A 26,165-nucleotide genomic window follows, 5' to 3' on the forward strand; every position below is an offset into this window, starting at 1 on the left:
AGAGAGAGAGAGAGAGAGAGAGAGAGAGAGAGAGAGAGTTGCACGCCTTTGCGTTTTTACTACCAGAGCATTGCCTTCATATCAGGCATCAAAATGTTATCTCGATCCAATAACCTCTTCTCAAAGAAAAACAAATTAAAAATCCTCTACCAAGATGTGCTTATATATTCCCGTGCATACAGGACTCCGATGATGGATCACAAACTACAAAGCAAACGTTCAACATTTACATACATAGGAGACAATTTCTATTAAAAACAAAATGGTGCTAGTACTCCATCTACCTGGCTAGTAAAAGGCAATATATCATTATACATCATACATAGCTGTGAATAACAGGGTTCCACATTTGGCTTTCTACAGAAGGAAAAGATTCAACATTTTTCTATCACCAAAAACTTCAGAAGTACTGATTGGTAAAGAATTCAGTTAAAGGGAAAAACGGGGTAAAATAGAACTAAAAAGGCAAAAAAAAGGCAAATTAAAAATCTAGGGAAATAAATGACAACCAACCCATTGGAAGCCCAGATGAATTTAGATAAACCGTGGTGTTTGTGTATTGCATTCACAACAGATACATTCATAAGATAATTGATAAAGAGATCATAAGCTGCATATTGGATTTATACTGTCCAACCGCAACAATAAACACATCTACTTTATCTATCATGATGGAAATGAGCCAGCTACACCCTACCGAACACATTCAAACACTAGAATGAACCGATTGTTTTCCAAATCTAAAGTGCCTTAAAAAAACACAAAGCTTCTTAATTAAATAATCTGCCCCTCTGACTTTATCAGTCACAACACCGTGAATAGGTTGCACATAATGTTATTCTAATCAATACCCAAGACAAAACGGTGAATCGATGGATCATATTAAGTCACTTCGGACAGCAGTAAACTAGCCCTTCATGATGTTATTCAGAAGGTATACATCTTTACTGCCCACTTTATTTCCAGCACTGGATCTCTTCCAGACATTATTTAATCATTTCACTGCATTACCCCAGAGACTTCTGCTTGATGACTCTTCATACTAGCACACATTTAGGAGTGTATTTACTAAAGCGGGATTTGCAGGAGATTTCCAGATTCCACTCACTAAATTCACCTTGCATTATGATTACCCAACCATCACAAGCTTCTCCTACAGGATGGCTGGACAAACACAATTCATAGTTATACCAGTAAGACACCTTACTGACTGCACTACGCACCATGCAAGGTCAGCCTGGACCACCGTTCAAAACAAACTTGACAGGGTTGGCCCCGCATAATGAAATTTGCGAAAGATAAACTTCTTTCTGGAAACAAGTTGTTTTTCTAAGGGTAGGTCTAAGCTACTCGCCTATTTCTCAGAATGTCCTATTGTTCTTCTCAGTCTCTTTTACAGAAAACACCGATCTATTGTACTTTAAGTCTCCTGGTCTATGTGTAATTTTTTTTGTCTAGAACTTCAAACAGCCAGTAGGTGGATAAGATCACTTGGCTTAGTTTACAGCGACAGGGTTTGTAATGCTTCCATGGACATGGTTAGTCACACTTCCTAACCTGGACTTCCTTTCCTAATCATCTTGGGGAAACATTCTTTAGATAAAACCGGCGCTTAAAAACAGGCAATTCTCACTTCAAAACAGAAGGCTTCTTAGTTTCCATTGGATTCTTATGTCTGGTTCATGTCTTGGAAAAATAAGACGTGTCAGGATCTTAAATTAGGAACAATAGCATACTCACATACAAAAATTGTTCTTGATAATCAGTCCTAGTGTTTCAGGCATTTGTTTACATATCTAGCTTTCCGAGAAAAAAGTCTAGTCTGCCAAACCATGAGGTTGATTAGGTAGTTGGGTTAGCCTATAAAATGTTAATCACTCTATAAAAGCTAAAATCTTGTATCCAGTCTATGTTTAATATAAATAAAAAAAAATGCATAGTGATCATAGGTAGTTATATTGCAAAAGACAGACACGCAGGATAAAAACAAACCCTCCAACCAATATTCAGATAGACCAAATCCAATACTTGCTCCTCTTGCAATACTCCATTATATGAAGGATTACTTTAGCTTCCAAAGTAGACCCATCCATACAGTCTTAAGAATTTTGTCTGTGCCATAGCCTGTCCACAAAAAGACTCATTCATAGACTAAAAAACACCTTTCCTTCAAGGTATACAACTGTGGAAGGAATTTCCCTACATTATGCAGGCTGACATGGTGTCATATGGTAATTTCCTAAAAACATATATAAATCCAGAGAATATCTAAAAATAAGTATTATCCCCAATCTCATGTAACACAGACTGTTTATCGATCTACTTTACACCTCTAAAATTGCAGGTACAAAGAGAAAGAATGGGAAAACCAGAATGATGTTGCACATAAAAACATCTTCATTAACGAATCCGTAATCATTAATGGAATGTTGATTTCTCATCATTCTGCTAAGCAGCAAACCAGGTCAACCGTACACCAAACACTGGATCATCAGCATTAGGTCACAGGAAGAGTTAATTAACAGAGCTTGTGTAAGGGGGGTGTACACTTATAGTGCCTTTTGCTGTAATTCATTTTAGGCAGAGCTCCATGAATCCAGGATAGGAAACATGAGAGCGGGAGCCATGATTCCCATCATTCCCTGGTACTTTACATTGAGCCTTATGGAAGCAAACATTCCTGCCTCCAAATAAATTTAGTCAGGTTCCAGAAAGTATGCTATAGGTGACATGTCCAATGTACATACCTCAAGTTACGATAGGTCAGGAGGTATTATGGTACACCTGCCTAATTTCTTAAGTCATTCATATTGCCTAGCTTGGCAAAAGAACATCTGGTGTGATATCCTAAATTAAAAGGTAACGGATCCTCTGATTTTGGGGTCTCATAGGACCCTTTGGTGGTAAAGTTTTATGGGTGCTTAAGAGTAAAGCAAATCTTTATCCAATACGTGGGGGAGAAGTCATGTAATTTAACCCAGATACACTTGGGAGTCCATCCATTTAAAACAAATCAGGCTGTCAACTTGGACTTAGCCTGCTGAAAATCCCCACCGGAAAGGTTTCTTTTACGCATACATAAAACTCAAGACTCATCACAAGTGGTGTATTGAGGAAAACCAGGTATGACGTTTCTCAGTATTAGGTGACCGGTGGGCAGCTCTCCTCTGCAAGAATGATTAGGTCAATAAGTGCATTAAAGTACAGAAATCTGTGGTTTCAGCATTAAAGAAAAAGAATGACAGAAGAAATACAAAAAGCAATACATGGCTGGGTACAGTGGATGAGTAAATGTTAACTCCTAGCTGCGATAAAAAAAAAGAAAAAAAAAAGAAAAAAAAAGAAATCTTAAGTTCAATGACCTAACACATAAAATAACCGGCCGAGAACAAAAACAGAAGCACATATAAAATTAGATTTTTATATTTGTATAGTGCATCCTACCAAAACAGTCTGTAAACACATATAGTTGGGTACATGGTGTAACGTTCTATATATATATCAATACAATAATGAAATTTACAGTTTTCCCATCAGAAATGCCATTCATCTTTCTGATGGGGTTTCCTGTTCTCAAGTAATTTCCCAGCAGGTTTCCGCCTGGAAAAATGCAACGGTTTATTACTGGATCCCAACACACTATAAGTAACTAAGGAGCGGACTGTCTGATCATGTAACTTTTGCTGCAGGTCTTCTCTTGTATCGAGTACCATGCATAACCATGCAGAAAGGTAAATAAATTAATTAGGACTTTAATCACCAAGTGCTAATGTAAAGAAACTGGGGGGCAATCAGGTCGGAATTCTTAAAAGTAGGGAGGACACAGAGATGGAGTACAGAGGATGAAAGAACGTTGGGGCAAGAACGGTACGGTGAATCGTGGCTGCTGGAGTTCAACAATTGATTTTGGGCCAGTCCTCGAGTTATGCTCTGTCTAATGGATTTTGTGGGCAACAAAGACGCTTTGATTAGAGATTACTAAATCACTAGATATTTCTGTGTAGATCACATAGAAGAGCAAATCCCAGCTGCTCAGTGTCAAGAAGCAAGCTGGGATTGAGAAAGGCACATGAGTCACTTGTTTAGGGATGAATCGTTCTAGAAAAAGCTGGTGGTTTATCGGTTTTTATATACATTTAATAAAGGTTAGGTTAAAATTTCTAATTATAACATAATTAGGCACTGCTTTTAAAAAAGGATGGGGTTCAAGATCTAGCACACGTTTTGTACACTACCCGAACTGGATTATTTCAGACATCAATATATTGCATTATGCTGGTATCTAATTACTGGAAAAAGCAAGAATTATGAATGATACCCCCCCCCCCAGCTATTTTTATTATCATGTTAGAATTTTTGTATCTAAAAATTATTCCCCAAACTGTTCCCACAAAGTTGGAAGCATTGTCCATATTGTCTTCATATGTTCCCTTCAGCGTACCAGGACTTTTTGGACAATGCGATGCTTCTAACGTTGTGGAAAGAGTTTGGGGAAGGCCCTTTTCTATTGCAGCATGGCTGTGCCCCAGTGCACAAAGCAAGGTCCACAAAGACTTGGTTGGATGAGTTTGGTGTGGAAGAACTTGACCGGCCGCACAGAGCCCTGACCTCAACCCCATCGAACACCTTTGGGATGAGCTGGAATGGAGACTATGAGCCGGGCTTTCTGGATGAATGGGCAAAAATTCCCACAGGAAAGCCTTCCTAGAAGAGTGGAAGCTGTTATAGCTGCAAAGGGTAGACCGACTACATCATGTATTTGTATGTAGTATCCAATGTCAAATGGTCAAGTTTCCCTGGCTAGATCAATGGCAAGAATAGGTGGAGGATGTAGAAGAGCGGCTGCAGTAGGGCTGCATCTTCTGTGGCAAGTAGGTGCTATAATTTTTCTTACAGTTTTTAAGGAATGGATATTAAACTATTCATAAAGTCTTTGCTAAAAGCTATAATGGAGACAGTTCCCCCTAAAACAATTCCCAAGAGATGGTTTACAGATTAACACACAAAAGGAAATCCCCCCAGTCAGTAGAAAAATATACAGCAAACACAGAGGATATTACAACATGCTGAAAATTACAGTTTAAAAAATACTACGTCATCAGCGTCTGTAGCCAGTCAGATATTATGCAGACACCATTCAAGGGAAGAGAAAAATAAACGTGTGTTTATACATGAAAGATTAGTCAGAAAACAAAGCCAAATAATCCGTAGAACAGCTGACTAATGTTCCAGATACCTTCTTCACCTTTTACAGATCAGTGAGATTAGTCACCTTATACGACATTGTAACAGGATCATTTACTTTGTATAAAACAGGTATATATATATATATTTATTTATTTATTTTGCACCTGGCGCATGGTTCCTTTAAATTGTCATGTGGTAGGTTTTGCAAATGCATGAGGACTGCAGAATCCTCCCAAATGCATTTGCCCCAACCCCCGGCAGAATTCCCTGCAGGAGATGCATTCGGCTGAATGCATCACCCTTCATCTGATGTAGTCATCTCTGGCTCTTCCCATTGATTTAACAGAAGTAGATCCCCGCCACTGATTGACAGCTTCAAGTAACCAATCAGTGGCAGGAAACATTAGATCATAGAGAAAGGATAAAGATTCTGCAGCATGATTGCAAATCCTGAGTCAGGCAAGAATTTTTTCCCCACCGTTTGGAATAATGCATTATAAAGTAATCAGAGGGTTAAGGTTATTCTCACAACACTTTAGTATGTAGTCTTTAATAATTTAGGGTGCCAGGGACATCAGACTGTCCCTTTAATATAAACACTTAATAGACTATTTAAGAAACAAAACAGAGTAAAAACATATCCAAAACCTTTATTTTCAAATTATATACAGGTTCTTTGCAACACAAAGTTTAAACCCAGGGATTGTGTTCGCTAAATTTTGCTTCAGTGAATCCTGCCCACGAGCAAACATTTCAAGGACATAATGAGAATTTAATGAACTAAAGCAGATTACTGGGGCCACATTTAATGACCCATTTAAAATCCATGACTAATGAGGAAAAGAAAGAAAGGAGCTCTATAGCTAAAGGAGCCATACTCGCTAGTAAGCGATTCAACTCACAGGGCACATCGTAAGTAACAAGTGCTTAATCACACAAACACGTTTAGCACCAAGAGAGATCAAAGCAATTGATCAATTAAGCTAAATTAGCCTCCCTTGATATGAACGGAAAGCAATACAAAAAATATACAACAGCTACGTATTCATTTAAAAAAACCTTATAATATCAACATATTTATGTTACAACTGTTTTGCCCTAAACATGTGAATCATATATACACAATGTAATATACATTGATACCTAGAAAAAAGGAACTCTGAACAAATATAAAAAGGGAGCATTAAAGCAAAAAAAAATAAAGATCAAGATGCTTAATCCTTCACATTATTGTTGAAGTGGTGTGTGTTTAGAATGGCAGAACAAGTTCCTTTTTTCCAGTTTAAACTACACACCAGTACATATGAAAGTACTTACAAAATATTTTCATATGTATTGGTTGATGAGGGGGCCCTGAGACACTGGAATGGCCCCTTAGGGCCTTAACAGTCTTTTAAAATAGACAGAAGATTCAATAGCTGACAAAGACAGAAGACTTCTGGAAAAAAGCATTTCTGGGATTTTTGGCTCCATTCTACTTAGTTGTGACTGGAATGAATAAAACATTCACACACATCACATGCTAGACCCTTATCAAAGGATCATTCATTGAAATATGCGCAGAACTCTGTATATTAATAACTTGATTTGGTCTGCCACTTTGTTATTCTTGGAGTCAGAACTTGAGAAACCAAGTCTGGCTCAAGGAAAACGACTTCCTGTTTAGACTTCGGTGACCCTTATATGTTTATGTCACTTGAGTGATTGTATGACGTTTTTTACACAGTTCACTTCCAGTTATTATGCATTCGCTTTGTTAACTAGAATTACATAGACTTACTTGTAAGCAGTCAGTGCTACACAACATGACTTTCCCAAAATCATCACACTGGTGTTACGATCAGTGCCAGCTCTACTACCAGAGCGGGTCATTCTTAAAAACCCCAAACGTGTGCATGTGATTTATGTTTTTCGTAATTGAAATTAAATATTAAAATATGGGCAATTATTATTTGGATATCATATTTTTGTCTGATGAATAAGTCAGAACTGAATAAAAATAACACAAAACAAAGGCTTTTTTAAAAAGCAATCCAGATTATCGGAGAGCGTCAGAACAGCGAAGGAAACAAGAGAAAGCCCTTTCTAATCTTGCCTAACCAAACTCTCACAATGGCTCCCACCAGAGAATGCCCGCCAAACATTGTCCTAGCCTGTATCAGGCGTATCCACAAACCACGACCTGGAATGGAAAAAGAAGAGTGCTCCAGCATTATCCATTGCCTCTGGGTCAGCCAAACGTTCCACTCCAATGCCCTCCGGATATGGAAGGCCTGATAGTGTTTAAGGGGGTCTGGGAGAGCTCACTTTTGAGCGACATACTGCAGGACATCCCATTTGAGTCTTACCCCTCCATACATAGCACATTTTTTTCAGGAAGAAAGAATGGAGATTAATAGAAATGCCCAGGTAACAAATTCACTTTGGTAATGCTTATGCTCCCCTGCCAGGAGATATCAGGAATCATAAGTCTGCTCATTGGAAAGGAAAGAAACATATAAAGTACAATTAACTGTAATACAGCCTACAGTTCTTGGCCAAAGAGGTTCTTCATGCAACAACCTGGACATCCTTAGGTGAGAGGCAAGGCTGACACTTTTTCTCCTCTTCTGGGTGCTAATGTATTTGGAATTTATAGGGACCAGACTGATCCCTTTCCCCCACGATAATACCCTGATATAGGCAGTTACTTACTACTTCTGTGCAGATTACAAGAATACGACTTTCCTGATTGCCTCATTATGCATGGGGAAAAGGCTTGTCAATAGACAAAGGCTGCCAACCTGGCATGTGTAGTTAAACACACCCAATACCCCCATTTATAGGAAACCTTTTTATCTAATTGAGATACATTTTTTGTTTTAGGTAGAATTCACACATAAACCTGACCAATAACAGAGCTCCATTCCAGACTTTCTACTTACGGTATACTCTAAAAAAGTAATTCTGGCTTGCAGTGATTTAGTAGGGTATTCAATCTGACGCTTAACAGCTTAAAAGTTGTAAGAAACGACTCGCACGGTAGACAGCTAAAATAAAGGGATTCCCGGAAAGCGAAATGTTTCAAGTCTCTATCGTGTGCGACTGTCCCCGTTTCCTGGAATCTGCAGTGCAAATCCCAATCTTAACCTCTTCTCATAAACAAGGGAATATTTTAAGGCAGCTGATCTTAAAATGTGTGTTTTCCTTTCTTAGAAGACTCAGCATTACTCAGTCATTGACCATGAGAAGAGTTGCAAATCCAAATTGAATCAGTTGTTTATTTGGTTCTTCCCTAAATCTAACAGCAGAAAATGGGCCAAACCTCCCAGGGGCGGAAAATGTGTCACCCCACACTCAAAGGGTTAAATGTGATTATTCTTACCTTCAACAGGAGAGGTTAATGTTTATAAGAGATCTTCAAGTGCTCGTAGATTTCGTATTTGCCCAGCCCAAATCCTATCCCCTATTTGACCTGTTTTGAGACCAATCTATCAAGACCCAAAATCTCACTCATCTGATCTTACCTCATTGTAAAAAGTTGTTATCTTCTGTTTAACCTGGTTAATACACTAAACCTGCACATAAGCTTGCTGTTACAGGTACAATAAATGAAAATGTTACTGCTGGCACCTACTCTTTTCTATCGATCTCCATTGACACTCCTGATAAGACAGATAAAACATAAGATTAGGGCCCTGGGAATCAAATTTTCCACCAAATCAAATATTGGATCTACAAATTAGATCAAATATAAGTACTTCCCGACCGGTTACCTCCTTTTTACATGCATCCAAAAGAAATATATTTACTTACAAAGTATTCCTATTCCTCCCCATAAAACCCAGCTCACCATCTCCACTTCTACTTACAAATCAGCTCCCAACAGCTCCTGCATCGCACAGATGCCCACCGGCTGCCAGAGAGGAGGGAATCTCCTCTCTGGCAGCCGGCGAACGTTGTGCAATGTGCGCAGACAACCTCCGCTGCTGCTAGGGCTTCTATGGTGGAGCACTGGAAGGTCATTTTACACTGGTGCTCCATCATAGAAGCCTCAGCAGGAGTGCCGGCAGCAGCGGAGGATGTCTGCACGCATCGCACAGCTGCCTACCGGCTCCTGCAGCGCTGCGGGGATCTGGATTTTAGTATTATTATCCGACCTCTGTTTGCTCTGGAAAAACCCTCATCTAATATTTGATAAAATCGATTCAACTAATCGATAATGAAATTCTTTGGCAAGGATTAGTTGTTGCAGCCCTAAAACCAGCTCACCACTCCACTATTTCCACTTCTACTTCCAAAGCTCTCAGCCTCCCCACCCCACCCCACCATCTCCTCTTCTGAACTCTTCTGTAGCTACCTTGCAGTGCATGACGAGAATGGTGGGATGTGTTACATGCACATGTGGCGCTGCCTACACATGTCCTTGGCACCATTCCCTGTACTCTGCCTACAGATTTTAAGCCTCCAAAATCATCCAGTGTATAAAGCAAATTATTCCAGGATCATTATTGTAGGTAGTATTCCATTCAGAAAACAAACTTTGCAGACGCCTACATACGACAAATACCATTAACTAGAATATGTAAAACAATTGTTATATTCTGGCTGATCAGGTGTCAAACTTGAGTGGCAAATGTACTCTGGTAGCCACGTGATAAAATACTTTAATAAAACCATCTTTTACCATCTGTAGTTTTGAACAAAAGCCGTAATAAACCAAGATAACTGCCATATGCTTCAGAAAAATCAGCGCTCAGACTTTCAGTATAAGTCAACAGAGAGCTCTACATTTGGAGAACAAACCAAAATATTCTGTCCCTTGAAGCATTAAAATCATGTTGTCAAACTACACATTCCTATTACTGCCATATTAGAACATACACAAAACATTTGTGTTTGTTAAATTACATGATAGCAGATATGTAGCATGCAGTCACGCTACAAGAATGTTTGTACAGGATGGACCCAGTCAATCCAGAATAAACGACTAGCAACCAATAATTATACAGTCAAGAGATACACGCAATCCTGTGTGGGGGCAAATACACAGAGAAGTCCAAAACTTTGAAGAGCAGAAGACAACAACAGAAGGAAGAAGGGAAAAGAAGCATGTAGCAGAGATGTAGCATGCAACCCACATCTAACATGCAAACCACTAGAACTAACACCAGAACAGCGGTGGGACTCATAGGTAAGAAAGGCCCTCAGACTATTTCGTTTAGCAGCAACCCAGCCCTTCAGAGAGAGGACTGACCACCGGCAAAGGTCTTTTACACGGATACACTACGTGAGCGCCAGAAGATGAGGTTTTATCACAGTACAGTTTTCCATAGCGCTATTACATGAGCAGGACATATGTTAAGGACATATGTTAAACAGTAATATTAATAGCTTAAAATAACTATGGTGTTTCCTGACATGATGGCACCAAATACAAATTGGTGCAGGAGAAGCACAGATCTCATCTCCCTACACTGGACAACCTCAGAGTAGCCCCCCCTATATGGTAGGCAGTGATGTGGGTTATTTGGTTTTGAGGGGGACTCGCCCTTCGTAAGGTCTATGGGTAGAACTCCATGCATGTGTTATACAGCAGAAAGGAACTTAATCACTGACAGGAAATAATCAGCACGGTTTGGCTACTAAACAAATCAATTAATTCAACTTTTACAAAAATGTTGATAGATGTCAAAAGAATAAAAAAGATCCGAAGCAGCACTTTATCATTACGTTACGAGCTGCCAGGTCCTGACAGGCTGCAGTTAGTGAAGCACAAAGACCTCATGTCTTATCCTCTTAATGAACAGAATCATTTATAGACGTGTAAACTCTCCTGTCATTACAAAAGATGTGCAGACAGAAGCGGAGTTTTGTAGAACTATTTTAGGAATGCCGAGACCCTTTTTTATATGCGGTACCTGTCTGCATCTGGATGCAGATGTCTGCTTGTCAATGGTTCAGCTTGGAACATCCAGTAACCCAACACTGTGAAACGATCCAAACTTGTTGAGCGAGAACTTTAGAACAGCGCTATAATCAGTGTTATCAGAAACGTATGCCGAACTTCGTGGCTTGTACTGCTGCTTTGTTTAGACATAAGCAACTTTCCTCTAAGAAAAATATATGCAGAACTATAAAAGGCCACATTGCAAAAGGCCACATTGTATTATTTTTGGGGGAAATTAGGTCTCTCTTTAAACAAACAGACTTCGTAATAAGCAAATAAATAAAAGTTTATTAGTACAAAATTCTAGAACAACAATTTTCGCATTGTACCTCATTGTAATAAAAATATGTAACAAATATTTTGTGGAAAGACTCAGAATTGTATGATATTGTAGCAGCAGGGTAGCCACTCTTGTAACGAATACAATTACGAATACACGGCCACCCATTGCGAGTGGAGTAAAGACACTCACCCTTTTTTCTGCTGTGCTGTTCTCCCCTGGTATGTCCTTTTCATCGTGTGTCTCTTTCAAGGCTGGCATCTGTTTTTTGTGCGCAGGCTCTCTGTTTAAAGTTGTGTACCCTATGTGTTCATAAATTGGGTTTATTGTCATCTTGGCGATGTACTCGGCAGCCTTTGTCTCAATGTAGAGAGTAATCAAGCCATCCGTCACCAGGTCATGAATAGACTCAAACCTCTTCTCTCCGACAAAGTGTTTGCCATCATGGTAAAGCCTGAAATTTCTGGTTTGATTTCCAAATCTGTTTCAACAAAGGACGGGAAATAAAAATAAAAAAATAAAAAAAGAATGATTTCATGTTCATTCGGAAGAGAGAACACAAGATATATTCTCTATATTCTAGCAGCCTAGAAACAAACAGAGACAAAGTAAAATCCCAAGGACGATTTGTTCTTTCAGTTGTTAAAGTCGCTTTGTGGCAGCTCTGGAAAAATGAGAACACAACCAAGAGCTCATTTGAGATTTCCCCCCCTTTATTGTATCTTCTTTCCAAGACATCACTGTTAGCGGCTATATTTTCTCACACTATGCCTTCTATTGCAGTTAATCAATACAGAGAATTGATGTCCAGGCCCTCGGGAGGACTATTCAGGGTACAGTTTTGCTCCAGTGCCAACAACTACAGTAAAATAAATCTGCTTCAAGAACCTCTGGAAAATAAGACAGAATGGCACAAGGGCAAGTATTCTTTATTTCTGGCCAAAGGCCAAATAATAACACTTTGATGAAGTACAAAAAAAAATTCTCAACAGACTAACACAGAAAGAAGATTATAGATCTTCCAAAACCACTGGGGGATCAAAAACTTTTGTACGCAACATAATTTAGTAATCTGATACCTTACCGATATCTATCACATCCCGGAACCACGGCTCGTATTATGTATGTGTGCCGGAAAGACCGCATCATGTGCTTGCAGTTATATAACCAACAGTGTGGAACTATTTTGGGGCTAATATATGCAGGCTGGTGGAGGACGGCTGGATTCTATCGAAAGATGCCATATGCTCAAATATCTTGGAATATTAAGAGACATTATGGTAGTTTGTTAACACTACTGCTGGTATCAAAGTAGACGAGGCTATTTAGCATGACCCGGCCGTGTACCTGCTTCTCCTAGGTGGGGAAAGAGGTCGCTCGCACAGCGTGGCCCTGCCGGCCCCCAGACACACTCGCGGAAAGCCTTCACAGAAGAGTGCAGGCTACCATAGGTGCAAAAAAAAAAAAAAAAGAGGGGAGTGCACATGGGTTCAGAATGGGGTGTCCAACAAGCTCATATAGGTGTGATGGTCAGGTCTCCACATATTTCTGATCACTTTTGGCGACATGCATAGTAAATTATTTTTGTATTTAGAGATAAAACCATATAGGCTTTCACTTATTACTTCATCTTTAAGGCTATGTTCACCACTCTCACTAAACCATGAGTCTGAGGGTCAGTTGTAGAGAAATTAAATATCTCATCTCACAGACACCCCAATGTACGCTTGGAGGGAAAGCCATCTTAATGAGGTTGTTTGACATTGTCCAGACTTTCACATTATAGATATACTGCATCAATCTCTAATTATCCAGCCTAGTAAGATTCAAATATCCAAGAAAAAGGATATAAAGCATCAGTTAAAATTATTTTCTTTCAATAATAATATTAAGGATCTTGGTGTTAAAGATTACGAAACAAGTTGGGCAGTTGGTGTCTTATAAATTTGGATGTGGGATTCACTGTTGCTCTTTCAGTTTTCATTATTTCAGTATTATTAAAACAAGTTTATTTATTTCCCAGCAGGAAGGGTCAGACTGGCCCTACATGATGCAATATTAAAGGGATGAAATGAGATTCAAGAAATCTCTGATGGTTTCACTATGTACCCAGGAGGTCCGGTAGCCTTTCTCAGATATTGCAAAGTGAAGATGGTGCTGTGAAGTTTATCGGCTCGTTGCAGCTCACCAACAAACTCAGTTTAGTGAATGCTCCTCAAAGAGTTGTGAACCCTCATATTTGCCACAGCAGAAGCTGAACCTCAGAGACTGGATAACGAGCATCCATGCCAAACAGAAACGGAAAGGATTATAACCTGAAAGCCACATGAGGGCATTCCACAGTAATCTGTGGCCACGTCACCAGTATGAACACAGCTGCAAATGACATATATACACAATATTGTCAAAACAGGAAGAGAGAAACCAAAAACAAATGCATAAAATTGTTATTTTAACTGTCTTCATAGAAAAAAATCTGTATACATTAAAGAAAGCAAATTATTAAATGCAGAAGAAAACCAGGACACACATGTACTAAATACAAAAAGAACTACAGATCAATAGCCTCAAAAACGGGCTTAGTAACCCCTTATACTAAAACATGTCAGAACATATAATTTAGACTACTAGAATGCACAATGGTTATTCTAATTTATTTATAAATCTGATCATTGCTTTTTGTTGTTCGCTCGTGAAGTTAGCAAAGCGGAAGTATACGTGCTAAACTAGAAATCCTCAGATCTGGCGAATAAATAAAGTGCTTGCATCCCGACCTCTTTACAGCAATTAAAGCTCAGGATATAAGAAACCCAAACCACGCAATAAGCTAAAAAGAAGGACCTGCTCGTAGATTTACCATGTAGTGGGAACACAAGAAACACTGGCTCAGAGGAAGCCTTGGACACGTGCCTACCATCTGATTTGGTTTCCATTACTTTTTATAAGATGTACATTCTGTATTGCCGCACATTCTTTTTTAAAAAGAGAACAAAACATAAAAAGTGTGCCGTAAACACACAATGTAATCATACTGGGCTACAATAAATAGACAGCACCTACCCTTCTAATGTATTTTTATAATCCTGGCGGCTTCAAGCAGGATACATGCCAGGATTAAATTAATTACATTCATTTTATATATCTTGCTGTTTTTATTTATTTTTTAATTTTGGGGAACGCCATGAAAATACTAGTAAATCAAAACCAAGCTTTTTTGACACATTTGATCATTTTGCTACAAGCATCTTAAATACGACACATTTCACTTCAAGACGTTCCACAAACTGAACCATGAATAATGCATATGTTATTAAATAATTTAGCTTTGTAACGATCTCATTAGTTCTAGCTCTGTCTTTATAAATTGAGATCCTCCGTTCAAAAAATATTTAATGTTAGAAGAAAACTAAAATTTACTTATGTATTGGGTCTGGATGTGAGCAACAGGACAGTACCACTTTAAAAGGAGCAGTCTGTTTCTTCCAAGATATCAGTGAAGCCAAACGTGTTTTGTTTTTAGCCCAAGTTAATAGACAATGGACATCCATCCATGGCTGTAGTACTGTAACCTAGACAAGCTACGGCAGCGTCATCATCCTGAAAGGTCGAGGCCGAGCACTTCTGCTTGGAGGGGGAAGTTACGCTAACAGATTTTAAGAAAAAAACAAAAAACACATGACCAAAAGATTTGTGGGAAAACAGTAACAGTATCGCCTGTCATTTGAATGTTTCTTTTTTTCCCCTCTTATCACAAGAGAACATATGACCAGGAAATTCATTTTCAATTTAGAAATTCCGAATACCAAATCCACCACGTCGCGCAACTGTGGGACTTTTCGTATTTAGTTCAAGTAGTGGGAGGAGAACACTTAGAAGCACGAGGACACCACCAAGTGACACCAATTGCCTTATTTAATGCACCCATCAGGATGACTATAAGGATTCTCTTAAACACGCGGCTGCTCTTCAATACTGAAAGCATTAAATGAGACGGCGACGGTGGAAGCAACTTACAGACGCTGACTGGAAAGGGTTGAAAGCCTTCGGAGGTATTGAGAACTGCCCATATCTTCAGTGAATTTGCTAATCTAGCGTCTGGCCAAAAGCAAGAACGATTTAGGCAGTCAAACCAAATCTAGCTGTATCTCTCCCAGAAGCTACACAGCTTTCCATATTTATTTCATTTTAACTCTTTAGTTCTACAAATGTTCCTTCCTCCTCTTAAAAAATACTTTCATATTTGTGTGCGTTTATGAATTATTTGTACTGCATCCTCATGACTGAAAGTACGTGTTCGTGTACAGCAGCAATCTTACTGCATTTTTCACGCTTCCTAACGCTTAGTAATGTGGTTGCTAAAGACACTGTTGCTAGTGGCAATCATTTCACAAATCACTGAAATGCCACTTGCTCCAGATTTTTCTGTCTTTTGTGAAAGCACCAGTTGAGAGCACCAGTAGACCAATGGAGCTCAGAATAACAGTACGCAAAATAAAATAATAATAATAATAATAATAATAAAATAGCTTGCTACAAATAAGCTATGAAAAAACACTCAAGAACTTTCAATTTGGTACTTTCTCACATATTTCCTTTTTAATAACAGCCTTTGTTAGACCTACATACTGCTGAAATTATCCAAAGGGAACCAAAACCAAATTCATTATTCTGCAACGAACTACAGATGTGGTGGGAGCTGGAGTTGCATCACAGTCATAGACTCATGACAAACGAAACAAGATTTCTTCTTCTCACCTTAGAGCCAAGGTATATGTTCCAGGCTGCCGCTGACTTTCCCGAATTAGGTAACTCCCCTCTGCAACGCTTAATAGCTGGTCCGTTTCTTCTCTTGATATCATTCCATGAAACCTACAAAAAGAAAAAAACAGAAATAACTAACCACGTAACGTAGCAGGAAACCCCGGTGTCAAGACATTGACGTATATAAAGCAGTTTCAAAAATGTCTGCCACAAAGCCTATTTTTGCCTAACTCTGTACCGGACTGAAAATAATTTTAAGATTGCATTTATGATGCAAGGTATTTTAAAACATTTTAACTGTACGGACAATGATTGCCCATTTATCTTACCGAGCAATAAGTCCTGCAACACAAAACACAAAGAGTGCAGCAGATGTAGAGATCATGCTACACCGTGGCACTTCTTGTACGCAGCTCAAGCATCCACATCTCCAATCTCGCTAAACTGGACTAAAATGCATACAGCAGATACCGCTTGTGAAAGATGCGCTTGCTCTCTGAAGGTATAAAACTCGTGCAGACCACATTACAAACACACTGCCGAATGACTCATTATTTACTGAAGACCAGGTGCAGCTACATCCAAGAACGAGCAGTATCACCAAATCTGTTTATGTGGGTGGCATACGACAGCAGATGGTCATGTCGCTTTAAGAGATAGTGATGTATATTAGACAGCCCCGTGCCATCGTAAAGCCACAACAGCTTAGGTGTTCATCAAAGTCAATGTTTTCTATTAGAGTAGACTGAATAACCAAGCTTATTTAATTCATATACTAAATTTGTTTTAGTTCAACTCAATTAGCCAACATGTACATTTGTGTGAATCAGATCACTATTGGCACTTACATACAAGAAACCATGTAAATCTACTTTTAACATTATTGAATCACTTTATTTTATACCAGAAGTCATTACTACTTACTCTCTTCCATAATACTTTGGTCTGTTTTCCACCTATTGAAAGAAAAGATGTAAAAGTTACTGGGAGAAGATGAAACAATTATTGCACATTAACAATAGGCGGAACAGCGAAAACAATTAAACTATATGAGAACCACAACATTTTTATGGTGAGGCTCAGAGGAGGACGGAAATTTACATTGTTTCATGTGGTGTGGATACTACATGTAACCCTAGGAACCAGGATGGACACCATGCAGATCAGCCATGTGCCTACAGCACGCCTGTCCATGTTGACCAAGGTCTGCCTTCTTCCTGCGGTTGAACAGCCCAAGGACTGAAGAACCTTACTTTTAGAAGTACCTGTAACCCTCCACTATTGATCGTATTCATGCCCAAAATACAAGTAAATACTAAAACTAATATTTACATTTGGAGGGTTTTGTCATCTAAGACACAATCCAAAAAAGACAACATAAAAGACACAGTACAGTTATATGGGTGCAAACATGACAGACCAACAGTCGTTAGGTTTTAATAACTGTGGGCAGACTAGATGGGCTGAATGGTCCTTATCTGCCGTCACTTCTATGTCTAGATTTATATACTTTTCACCACAAACACAGAAATAGATTCAAGTATAGATCTGGTTGCGATTGGAACAACATATATAGACTACGTGAATAATTACATGTGTTACTCAAGAAGAAAATGGCTTTAATTGAAAGAGAAGTCCCAGGGAAATCCCAATATTTTTCTGAGTAATACAGTGCTGGACACAGAAAAACAATGGAGCACTGAACAACACGTGGATTTATCCAATTTTATTCCAAAAAGCTTCCTTTATCTGCTGACCCGGAGGCTGCCATGGTATTTTTGTGCTCAAACACAGCACTGAGCGGACTGTTTATGGCACTGCTAAAGAAGCCTCGACTGCTCAATGAAATCTTTTCCTCTCTAGACTTTCCTTAGTCAGAGTGTCCGGCTGGGTGATTAAGGCTGAGCCATTGTATTGTTAACCAAAAGCAGTATGATGAGGCGTCTAGGTGTTTGTCTAGTCGACTGGGTTAAGATAAGAGAGCTAGAACCCATACAAACAGCTAATATGCAGCTGCCTAAAAAAACATAACATATATCACCTAGAAATGTTAAAATAAAAGCAAAAAATGGTACAATATTTTGGAAAACACATTTTTAATATAATACCAGTGATATCTATTATCTTTTATTTATATAGCACCAACAAGGGGTATGGCAAGACTAGAATTGACAAACCAAGACAAACTGATACATTAGGTGGAGAGAGCCCGGCTGGCAAGCTTACAATCTTGTGGGAATGGGGTGAGGACAAACATAAGGCACAGAGAAAGGGTGAGAGGTAGTGTGGTGGTCGTATCAATGACAAGGAAGTTCTAGCAGTTAAGATGGTGCAACGTTTCTGAAGAAGTGGGTCTTGAGATGTTTCTTGAATATTGGGAGGGAGGGTGAATGCTGATGGTTCGGTGGAAGTAAGTTCCAGAGGTATGAGGTAGCCCAGGTGAAATCTTGTAGACGGGAAAAGGAAGAGGTGATAAGTGGTGAGGAGAGCCCTAGCCGATGGGAAGATCCTACAGCTCGAGTAGGGGAGTAGAGGTCAGAAACGTACGGAGGAGCAGTGTTATGGAGGGCCTTATATGTAAGTACCAGGATTTTAAATTTAATTGTTAAGGTAATAGGAAGCCAGCGGAGGATTTCACAGAGTGGGTAAGCAGAGGCATGCAATGAAGATAAGCTTAGCTGAAGCATTTAGGACATACTGCCGAGGAGAGAGTTGAAATGCAAACCAGAAGATTGTTGCAATAGTCAAGATGGGAATTCTTGAGTAAGAAATGGGCCGATGAGAGGGAGATATTTTTTTTTAGATATAAGTGGCAGGATCTGGTGAGGGACTGAATGTGATGATGGAGAGGTTTGAATCAAGGATGACTCCAAGGCATTGGGCCTGGTTAGTGGGAGAGATAGTAGAGTTGTTAATTGTAACAAAAAATAGTGGGAGTTCCCCTTGAAGTCCCGTTAAGAAGGAAATCATGCGCCTAAAGAATTTAGCATTTTGTTTTTTTATCAGGATGTCTGTGAGGCCCAAACTTTTTCATATACCTGCAAATGCACAAGGTCACCAAGGGGTTATTAGCCCCAGGCTAAACCCTGTATTTTTCTTACATATAAAAAAAAAAGATATTTACTATATGTTTACAGGTTTATTTCACATATTGCTTTAAAATGGATACATCATTATCTGATCACAACACCCTGTGATCACAACCCTGATGATTCTGACAGCGACTTTGGTTTATCTAGTTACCATTTAATCTCAACCTTCACAAATCTATTCCTTTTTTATTATGTAGCCTGGAGATTTCCGCTGGAATTTAACATATCTGTCATCCCCTTTAACAGAAGTAATCCGAATATAGTTGATGTGACAGAGTGTTTATTTCCCAGTTGCAAACATGGCTATAAATACTTTTTCTACGGTCTTCATCTTTTAAGTGAATTTCCCATTTCTGTACCGTATTCCTGCAGCATCGTCCTTCCTTGGCAGCTTTATGCATCACTAAGCAACAAAAATGTCAGATCAGTCAAGTAAAAGGTTTGAGAAATTCGCCAGAGGGAAGATATTGTAAAAGCTTTGCAGAGCTGGGAATGGGATTTTTCAGAAGGGAAACATATCTACATATATAAGATTATTAACTTTAGTTTGACCGATATGGCTATTTACTCTTCCCTGCAGTAAACATTGAAATGTACATTGTTATGCACCATGAAGGCTGCTGAAATACTGCAGAAAATAAAACCTGTGTTTTTATGGGGGGGGTGTCACTGATCAAGGTCATCTAAGGGTGAGAACAATATGGCTTTCCACAGGGATTCCATCATTTCATTAGGGTTCATAGTAAAGCCATGCACTTCACAAACAGCTGCAGTGCATGGGTACCACAAGCTTAAACGCTTGGTGAGGACAGCAGTCAATGGGTCTTCATTGGACAGCTTTGAGAGAAATATGCAGAACTTTCACAAAACTGGAGAAACTCAAAATAAAAGGAGTAGGAGCTTGGTGCGGCAAGCAGTTTAGCGCATAACCAAAGATGAACATTTTAAAATATTCAAGCTCAGGACTAATCTTGAGTCAAAATCAAGCACATTGGAGAAATGGTAGACCACGGACACTCAGAGAGTAGAGTTGCTGTGTGTTGATGGACGTAAAAATAATCTGTTCTCTGTAATATCACTCACCACAAAGTTCCAAACCGCATCTGGAAGCAACATCAGCACAAGCTCTGTGCATCAGGAGCTTCATGAAATGGGTTTCGGAGGCCAAGGAGCCACAAACAAGCAAAAAACCACCATGTGCAAGGACGAGCATGGGCTTTAGTGGTGTGAAGCCACCACCACCACCACTGGACGCTGGAGCAGTGGAAACGATTATCTTGAGTGATAAAGCACACTCCAATCTCTGAAGTCTAACGGATGAATCTGGGTTTAGTGAATGCCGGGAAAATGATACCTACTGGGATACATTATGCCTACTGTAAAGTTTGGTGGAGGAGGGATAATGGTCTGGGCTGTTTTTCAGGGTTTGGGCCCCTTAGTTCTAGTGAAGGGTAATGTTAATTCTACAGCATACAGAACATTTTAGACTATTGTATGCTTTCAACTTTAGGGAAAGCACTTTTGTATTCAAGCATAATCGCGCTACTGTGCATAAAGCAAGTTCCATAAAGACAACCCCATCAAACACCTTTGTGTAGAACTGGAACGGAGATTGTGAGCCTGGCCTTCTGGTCCAACATCAGTGCCTGACCTCACAAATGCTCTTTCGGCTGAAAGCTTCCCCAGAAGAGTGGAGGCTGTTATAGTTGTAAAGTTGAGGGCATCTCCACACTAATGCCCATGTTTTTATAATTGGATGTCCAGCAAACTCATATAGGTGTGATGGTCAGGTGTTCAAAACACTTTTGGTCATAAAGTCTACATAATTAAAAAAAATATATATATATAGCAGAAAATATGTGAAAATACAACATTGAATAATTATCTGTGTAGCAAAAGGACCAATATGTATCTTCTATACAAATTATTAGTCTGCTCCATCAGTGATTTATGGTCTTACCTCACGTGTGCAAGTAATTCTTCTTGGATGGGGAGCCTCTTGTTGCAACTGATAAACTAATAAAAAAGAAAATCGCATGTTACCATGGCAGTGTGCATTCTGTCATTACACTTGTTAGACAACATAAACATATTCACTTATGATCTGACAACATCAATGAAGGTGTTCACGGTTAATTGGGGCCGTAAAGTTACACATACGCACCCTGCAATATTGTAACCTGAAGAAGCTAATAAAAGTGTATGATTCTAGGAAAAATGCGTTAGTAGAATGACCCTAGTAAAGCGCTAGGAGGGGTTCAAGGCAAAATATCAGTTGTTACGGTATGAAAACTACACTAGCTATCTGGCACTGGGTTTCTCCGAACCTATTGCATAAAGATATATTAAAAAAATGTCTACTTACGGTAGGATTTCCATACTGGTGGCCTGTATTCATCATTATCTGAAATATAATTAGAAACAGTATAAATAAACAAGATAACAAAAATGAAACATTAAAATAATGTACTCAACATTATATTACTGTATTTAATCGTTATTATAAAAGCAAAATAAAACCACACACTATCGACTTATCTATGGTGTGCTCCTAGTGTGGGGCGTAGGCATGCCACCATTCAAACAAGCTGGTCTTGCATGGACCCTGTTTACATGGCCTACAAGCAATCAACCCTAAACGTATAATAATAAGAAGAAGAATGAAGAATAAAGCCAACAAAATACTGGTCATTAAAACCATTACCCTGGTTTTAATGACCAGAGTCTTACTTGCACTCACCAGAATGAAATTGTAATCTCTTCCACAATTTGGCTACTTTAGAACTAGTAACATTTTCTGTTTGCGAGAATATATTGATTCTTAGCACAATGAATCACTCCGCTGCACATAAATATTCCCACTAATCGACTGGTTCAGGACAAGGTAATGTCGCTGTGTGGTATTTTAAGCATACTGCCCTCAAAACGTCCATAAAAAATAAAATAATGAGGACCGGAGCGTCCAGTTAAGGGAAAGCTGTGATGCTATTCTACCATCTTTTGCCATAAAGTAAACTTTTAAACAATGCAATTATTTAGTTAACTACCCACACAGGTTGCGCTATGAAACTCAAATGATGAGTCTAGATATGGACTGGCTGATGATTCTTTTCCCCACCAAAGAATAATATGCAGGAATATAATTGCCTATAAGGATATGATGAGTTATATGCTGGTCCAGGGAGAGCTCAGATTGCCATTTTGGAGTCAAGAAGGAATTTTTGCCATTTTGCAGCACAATTGGAAATCCCTTCAATGTGAATGACTCTAAAATACAAATATCTCAAATATCGTTTTAACTACATAAAGGACAATCAGGTCGTTTTTGTAAGATTACAACGGGCGCTTAGGTTCGTGAAACGATATTTACAATTTTTCTGCAAAGATTAAACTAAGACAGAGCTACTAGAAATGCATGTAATGTTGTCGATGCAGAAGTATAGCTAAGACCCAAAGTGTTTTAATTCACATCTTCTAATAGGGTCATGAGGCGGAGGTCACTCGCCATGCTTCTCAAAAACCAAAAAACATCAGAAACGTTGATTTATACCGCCATCTGGTGGCCACCGAGCTTATATGTAATGTCTCTTGGGGTTGTTTCACTGGGTAATATTAATAGCAGAATAAATCAATTAAAAACAACACTGGCTGTTTTCCCTGACCACGGAAGGCCACGCTATTTCACTATATTATATCTCACGCAGAAACACAGAACTTGCAGCTGACAGATCTTCAAGTATGTGGTTTATAAGTAGAGGCGCCCTGACCTCCCCGGGTATTATTAAATCTGATGTCATGCAAAAAGCAAAGTCAATGCCGCGAGGAACAGAAGAACGAACAAAGAATAAAACACCCGCAAAGGATATCTGCATTAAGGTAACCCAAAGCCATTTCATTCATTAAGCTCATCCTGAAAGCCATCACTCAGAAACCGCACCATAATCTGGAGTGTTTCTTGCTCTGTTAATGAAAGAATAAACTATATGTCAATTAGCTGCTAAAATTACCACAAGGCAGGGTTAATAAAACGAAGGCCCTGGACTTGGTATCGGAGGATGATGGCAGCTGTAATAATAAGGCAGGGCGTTTCAGCAGGGCGTGAAAGGCGTTTGCAGAATTCGGCTGAGCGATGTCACCTTTAACCCCACTCTGTGTATGTACCTCTGTATATTTACAATATAACATTGCATGCAGTCAAATGCAACAGAGACCATGGAAAATAGACGACAGTGCGCGTTTCACCTCTTTCATTGGCTGATAGTATACTCTGTGCCAGCCTGTATTTTGTTATCAGTCCTCGCAGTACAAGCAAACCCCCACCCAAGCTCAACACAAAACAGCAGTGCAAAGCAAAAATAAAATCAATAAATCAGTACGCCACAGAGCAAATAATTCAATAGCCGCGCTGATGTGTAAATGAAACACGGCTCAGAAGGTAAACCAGATTTATCAGACACCATTACATCACATTTTATGAAATCCAGACGCCGGAATAAACGGTTATTGGCATGAACTTTCCACACAACAGAATCACTTGGTGCGTAACTAGAAACTAGTCATCGGTGAGTGGAACAGACATTAAATAATACAATACAGACCGTTCGGCCACGCTGAATAAGGACATCCTATGGCCAATGTGTTATGACAACTTAGGCCATTAAATGGTGGGCAGATGGACAGACACACCCCTACTTCCTGTGGACACACCCCTACTTCCTGCGCACAGAAGCATCTATAAATGGGCAAAACCGGCAGACCTGGTAAGCAAAGCAATATAAACCAATAAAGCCCTTTAGAAGTAACAAATACAGGAATTTAAACTCATTTGCAGTATCTCACAAGAGTGAGTACACCCCTCACATGTTTGTTAACATTTTATTATATCTTTTCATGTGACAAATGGGCCCAAAGTCTCAATATTTTGTGTGGCCACCATTATTTCCCAGCACTGCATTAACCCTCTTGGGCATGGAGTTCACCAGAGCTTCACAGGTTGCCACTGGAGTCCTCTTCTACTCCTCCATGACCACATCACGAAGGGGAATGTTAGAGACCTTGTTCTCCTCCACCTTCCGTTTGAGGATGCCCCACAGATGCTCAATAGGGTTTAGGTCTGGAGACATGCTTGGCTAGTCCATTACCTTTACCCTCAGCTTCTTTAGCAAGGCAGTGGTTGTCTTGGAGGTGTGTTTGGGGTCGTTCTCATGTTGGAATAGTGCTCTGCGGCCCAGTCTCCGAAGGGAGGGGGATCATGCTCTGCTTCAGTATGTCACAGTACATGTTGGCATTCATGGTTTCCTCAATGAACTGTAGCTCCCCAGTGCCGGCAGCACTCATGCAGATCCAGACCATGACACTCCCACCACCATGCTTGACTGTAGGCAAGACACACTTGTCTTTGTACTCCTCACCTGGTTGCCGCCACACACGCTTGACACCATCTGAACCAAATAAGTTTATCTTGGTCTTATGGGACCACAGGACATGGTTCCAGTAATCCATGTCCTTAATGTGCTTGACTTCAGCAAGCTGTTTGCTGGCTTTCTTGTGCATCATCTTTAGAAGAGTCTGAGCTCTGACAGGCTGACCCCCACCCCTTCAACCTCTGCAGCAATGCTGGCAGCACTCATACGTCTATTTCCCAACCTCTGGATATGACGCTGAGCACGTGCACTCAACTTCTTGTTCTGAGGCTTGTTCTGAGTGGAACCTGTTCTGTGAAACTGCTGTAAGGTCTTGTCCACCGTGCTACAGCTCAGTTTCAGGGTCTTGGCAGTCTTCTTATAGCCCAGGCCATCTTTATGTAGAGCAACAATTCTTTTTTTCAGATCCTCAGAGAGCTCTTTGCCATGAGGTGGAATGCTGACCTTCCAATGACCAGTATGAGAGAGTGCGAGAGTGATAACACCAAATTTAACACACCTGCTCCCCATTCACACCTGAGACCTTGTAACACTAACGAGTCACATGACACCGGGGAGGGGAAATGGCTAATTGGGCCCAATTTGGACATTTCCACTTAGGGGTGTACTCACTTTTGTTGCCAAGGTTTAGAGGGGACAGCAAATTTACACTGCTATACAGGCTGTACAGTCACTACTTTCCATTGTAGCAGAGTGTCACTTCTTCAGTGTTGTCACATGAAAAGATATAATAAAATATTTACAAAAATGTGAGGGGTGTACTCACTTTTGTGAGATACTGTATCTTTGAACCAGCATTATTCTGAAAGTACAGCACTTGGGAACATGACGGCGTTATAGAATAAGGTCAATAATATTAGTCAGCTCCACATCAGCAGCCGTCAACCTAGGAGTGCTAACTGGAGACTACTTGAACCTTGACAATATACTCTGTATTTAAGGGAAAAAAACACAGGAAAATGTTAATAAAAGAGGTGATGGGTTGGTGAATAATGTGATACCTAGACAAAAAAAAATACGAAAATGATCCAACTGAATATAATATTGCATGTTATAGTGCAGTGATATCCGATCTTTGGCACTGCAGCTGTTGTGGGCTATGGCTCCCATGATGCACTGCAGTATGGATTAGTAACTTACATTACACCATCTGTGTCACATCTGAATGAAGCTGCTGTGACTTTAATGCAGGCACTCAAATTCTGCTTAAAACATCATATTTTAATAAGATAACATTTTTTATTGCCTGTGAGCAGATCTGTCACTGACTTCCAGAATTCTGATGAACAGCTGCCAGTTAATTGCTTGTCAGTGTTTTTGAGACGTCCTCTCGCTCTGTAATTGTCTTGTGGGTCTGCCTTCTTCTCTCTTTGTGCCTCTCTAACCAATAAGCATCTCACTACCATTCTCTAAAAACCAAGTTACAGCACGGTATCAGAATTCCAAGTAGCAGCTTCAAAGATAAAATCTCTGGCTGCAGCCACATATGCAAA

At 39.6% G+C, this 26,165-nt stretch overlaps 1 protein-coding gene across 1 annotated transcript in view; it reads right to left on the reverse strand.

Annotated features, from left to right (window-relative positions):
- Positions 1 to 26,165, reverse strand: part of CHN1 (chimerin 1) — a 38,800-nt gene that overhangs the window by 9,791 nt on the left and 2,844 nt on the right. Inside the window, exons 3-7 of the mRNA XM_053470923.1 lie at positions 21,615 to 21,653; positions 21,210 to 21,265; positions 17,082 to 17,113; positions 16,152 to 16,265; positions 11,589 to 11,877 (exon numbers count right to left, since the gene is read on the reverse strand). Coding sequence (XP_053326898.1) covers positions 11,589 to 11,877; positions 16,152 to 16,265; positions 17,082 to 17,113; positions 21,210 to 21,265; positions 21,615 to 21,653 — 530 coding nt within the window. The remainder of the gene's footprint in view (positions 1 to 11,588; positions 11,878 to 16,151; positions 16,266 to 17,081; positions 17,114 to 21,209; positions 21,266 to 21,614; positions 21,654 to 26,165) is intronic.

Source organism: Spea bombifrons, chromosome 7 (genome assembly GCF_027358695.1).
Source record: "Spea bombifrons isolate aSpeBom1 chromosome 7, aSpeBom1.2.pri, whole genome shotgun sequence".
In the NCBI taxonomy this organism is placed as follows: Eukaryota; Metazoa; Chordata; class Amphibia; order Anura; family Pelobatidae; genus Spea; species Spea bombifrons.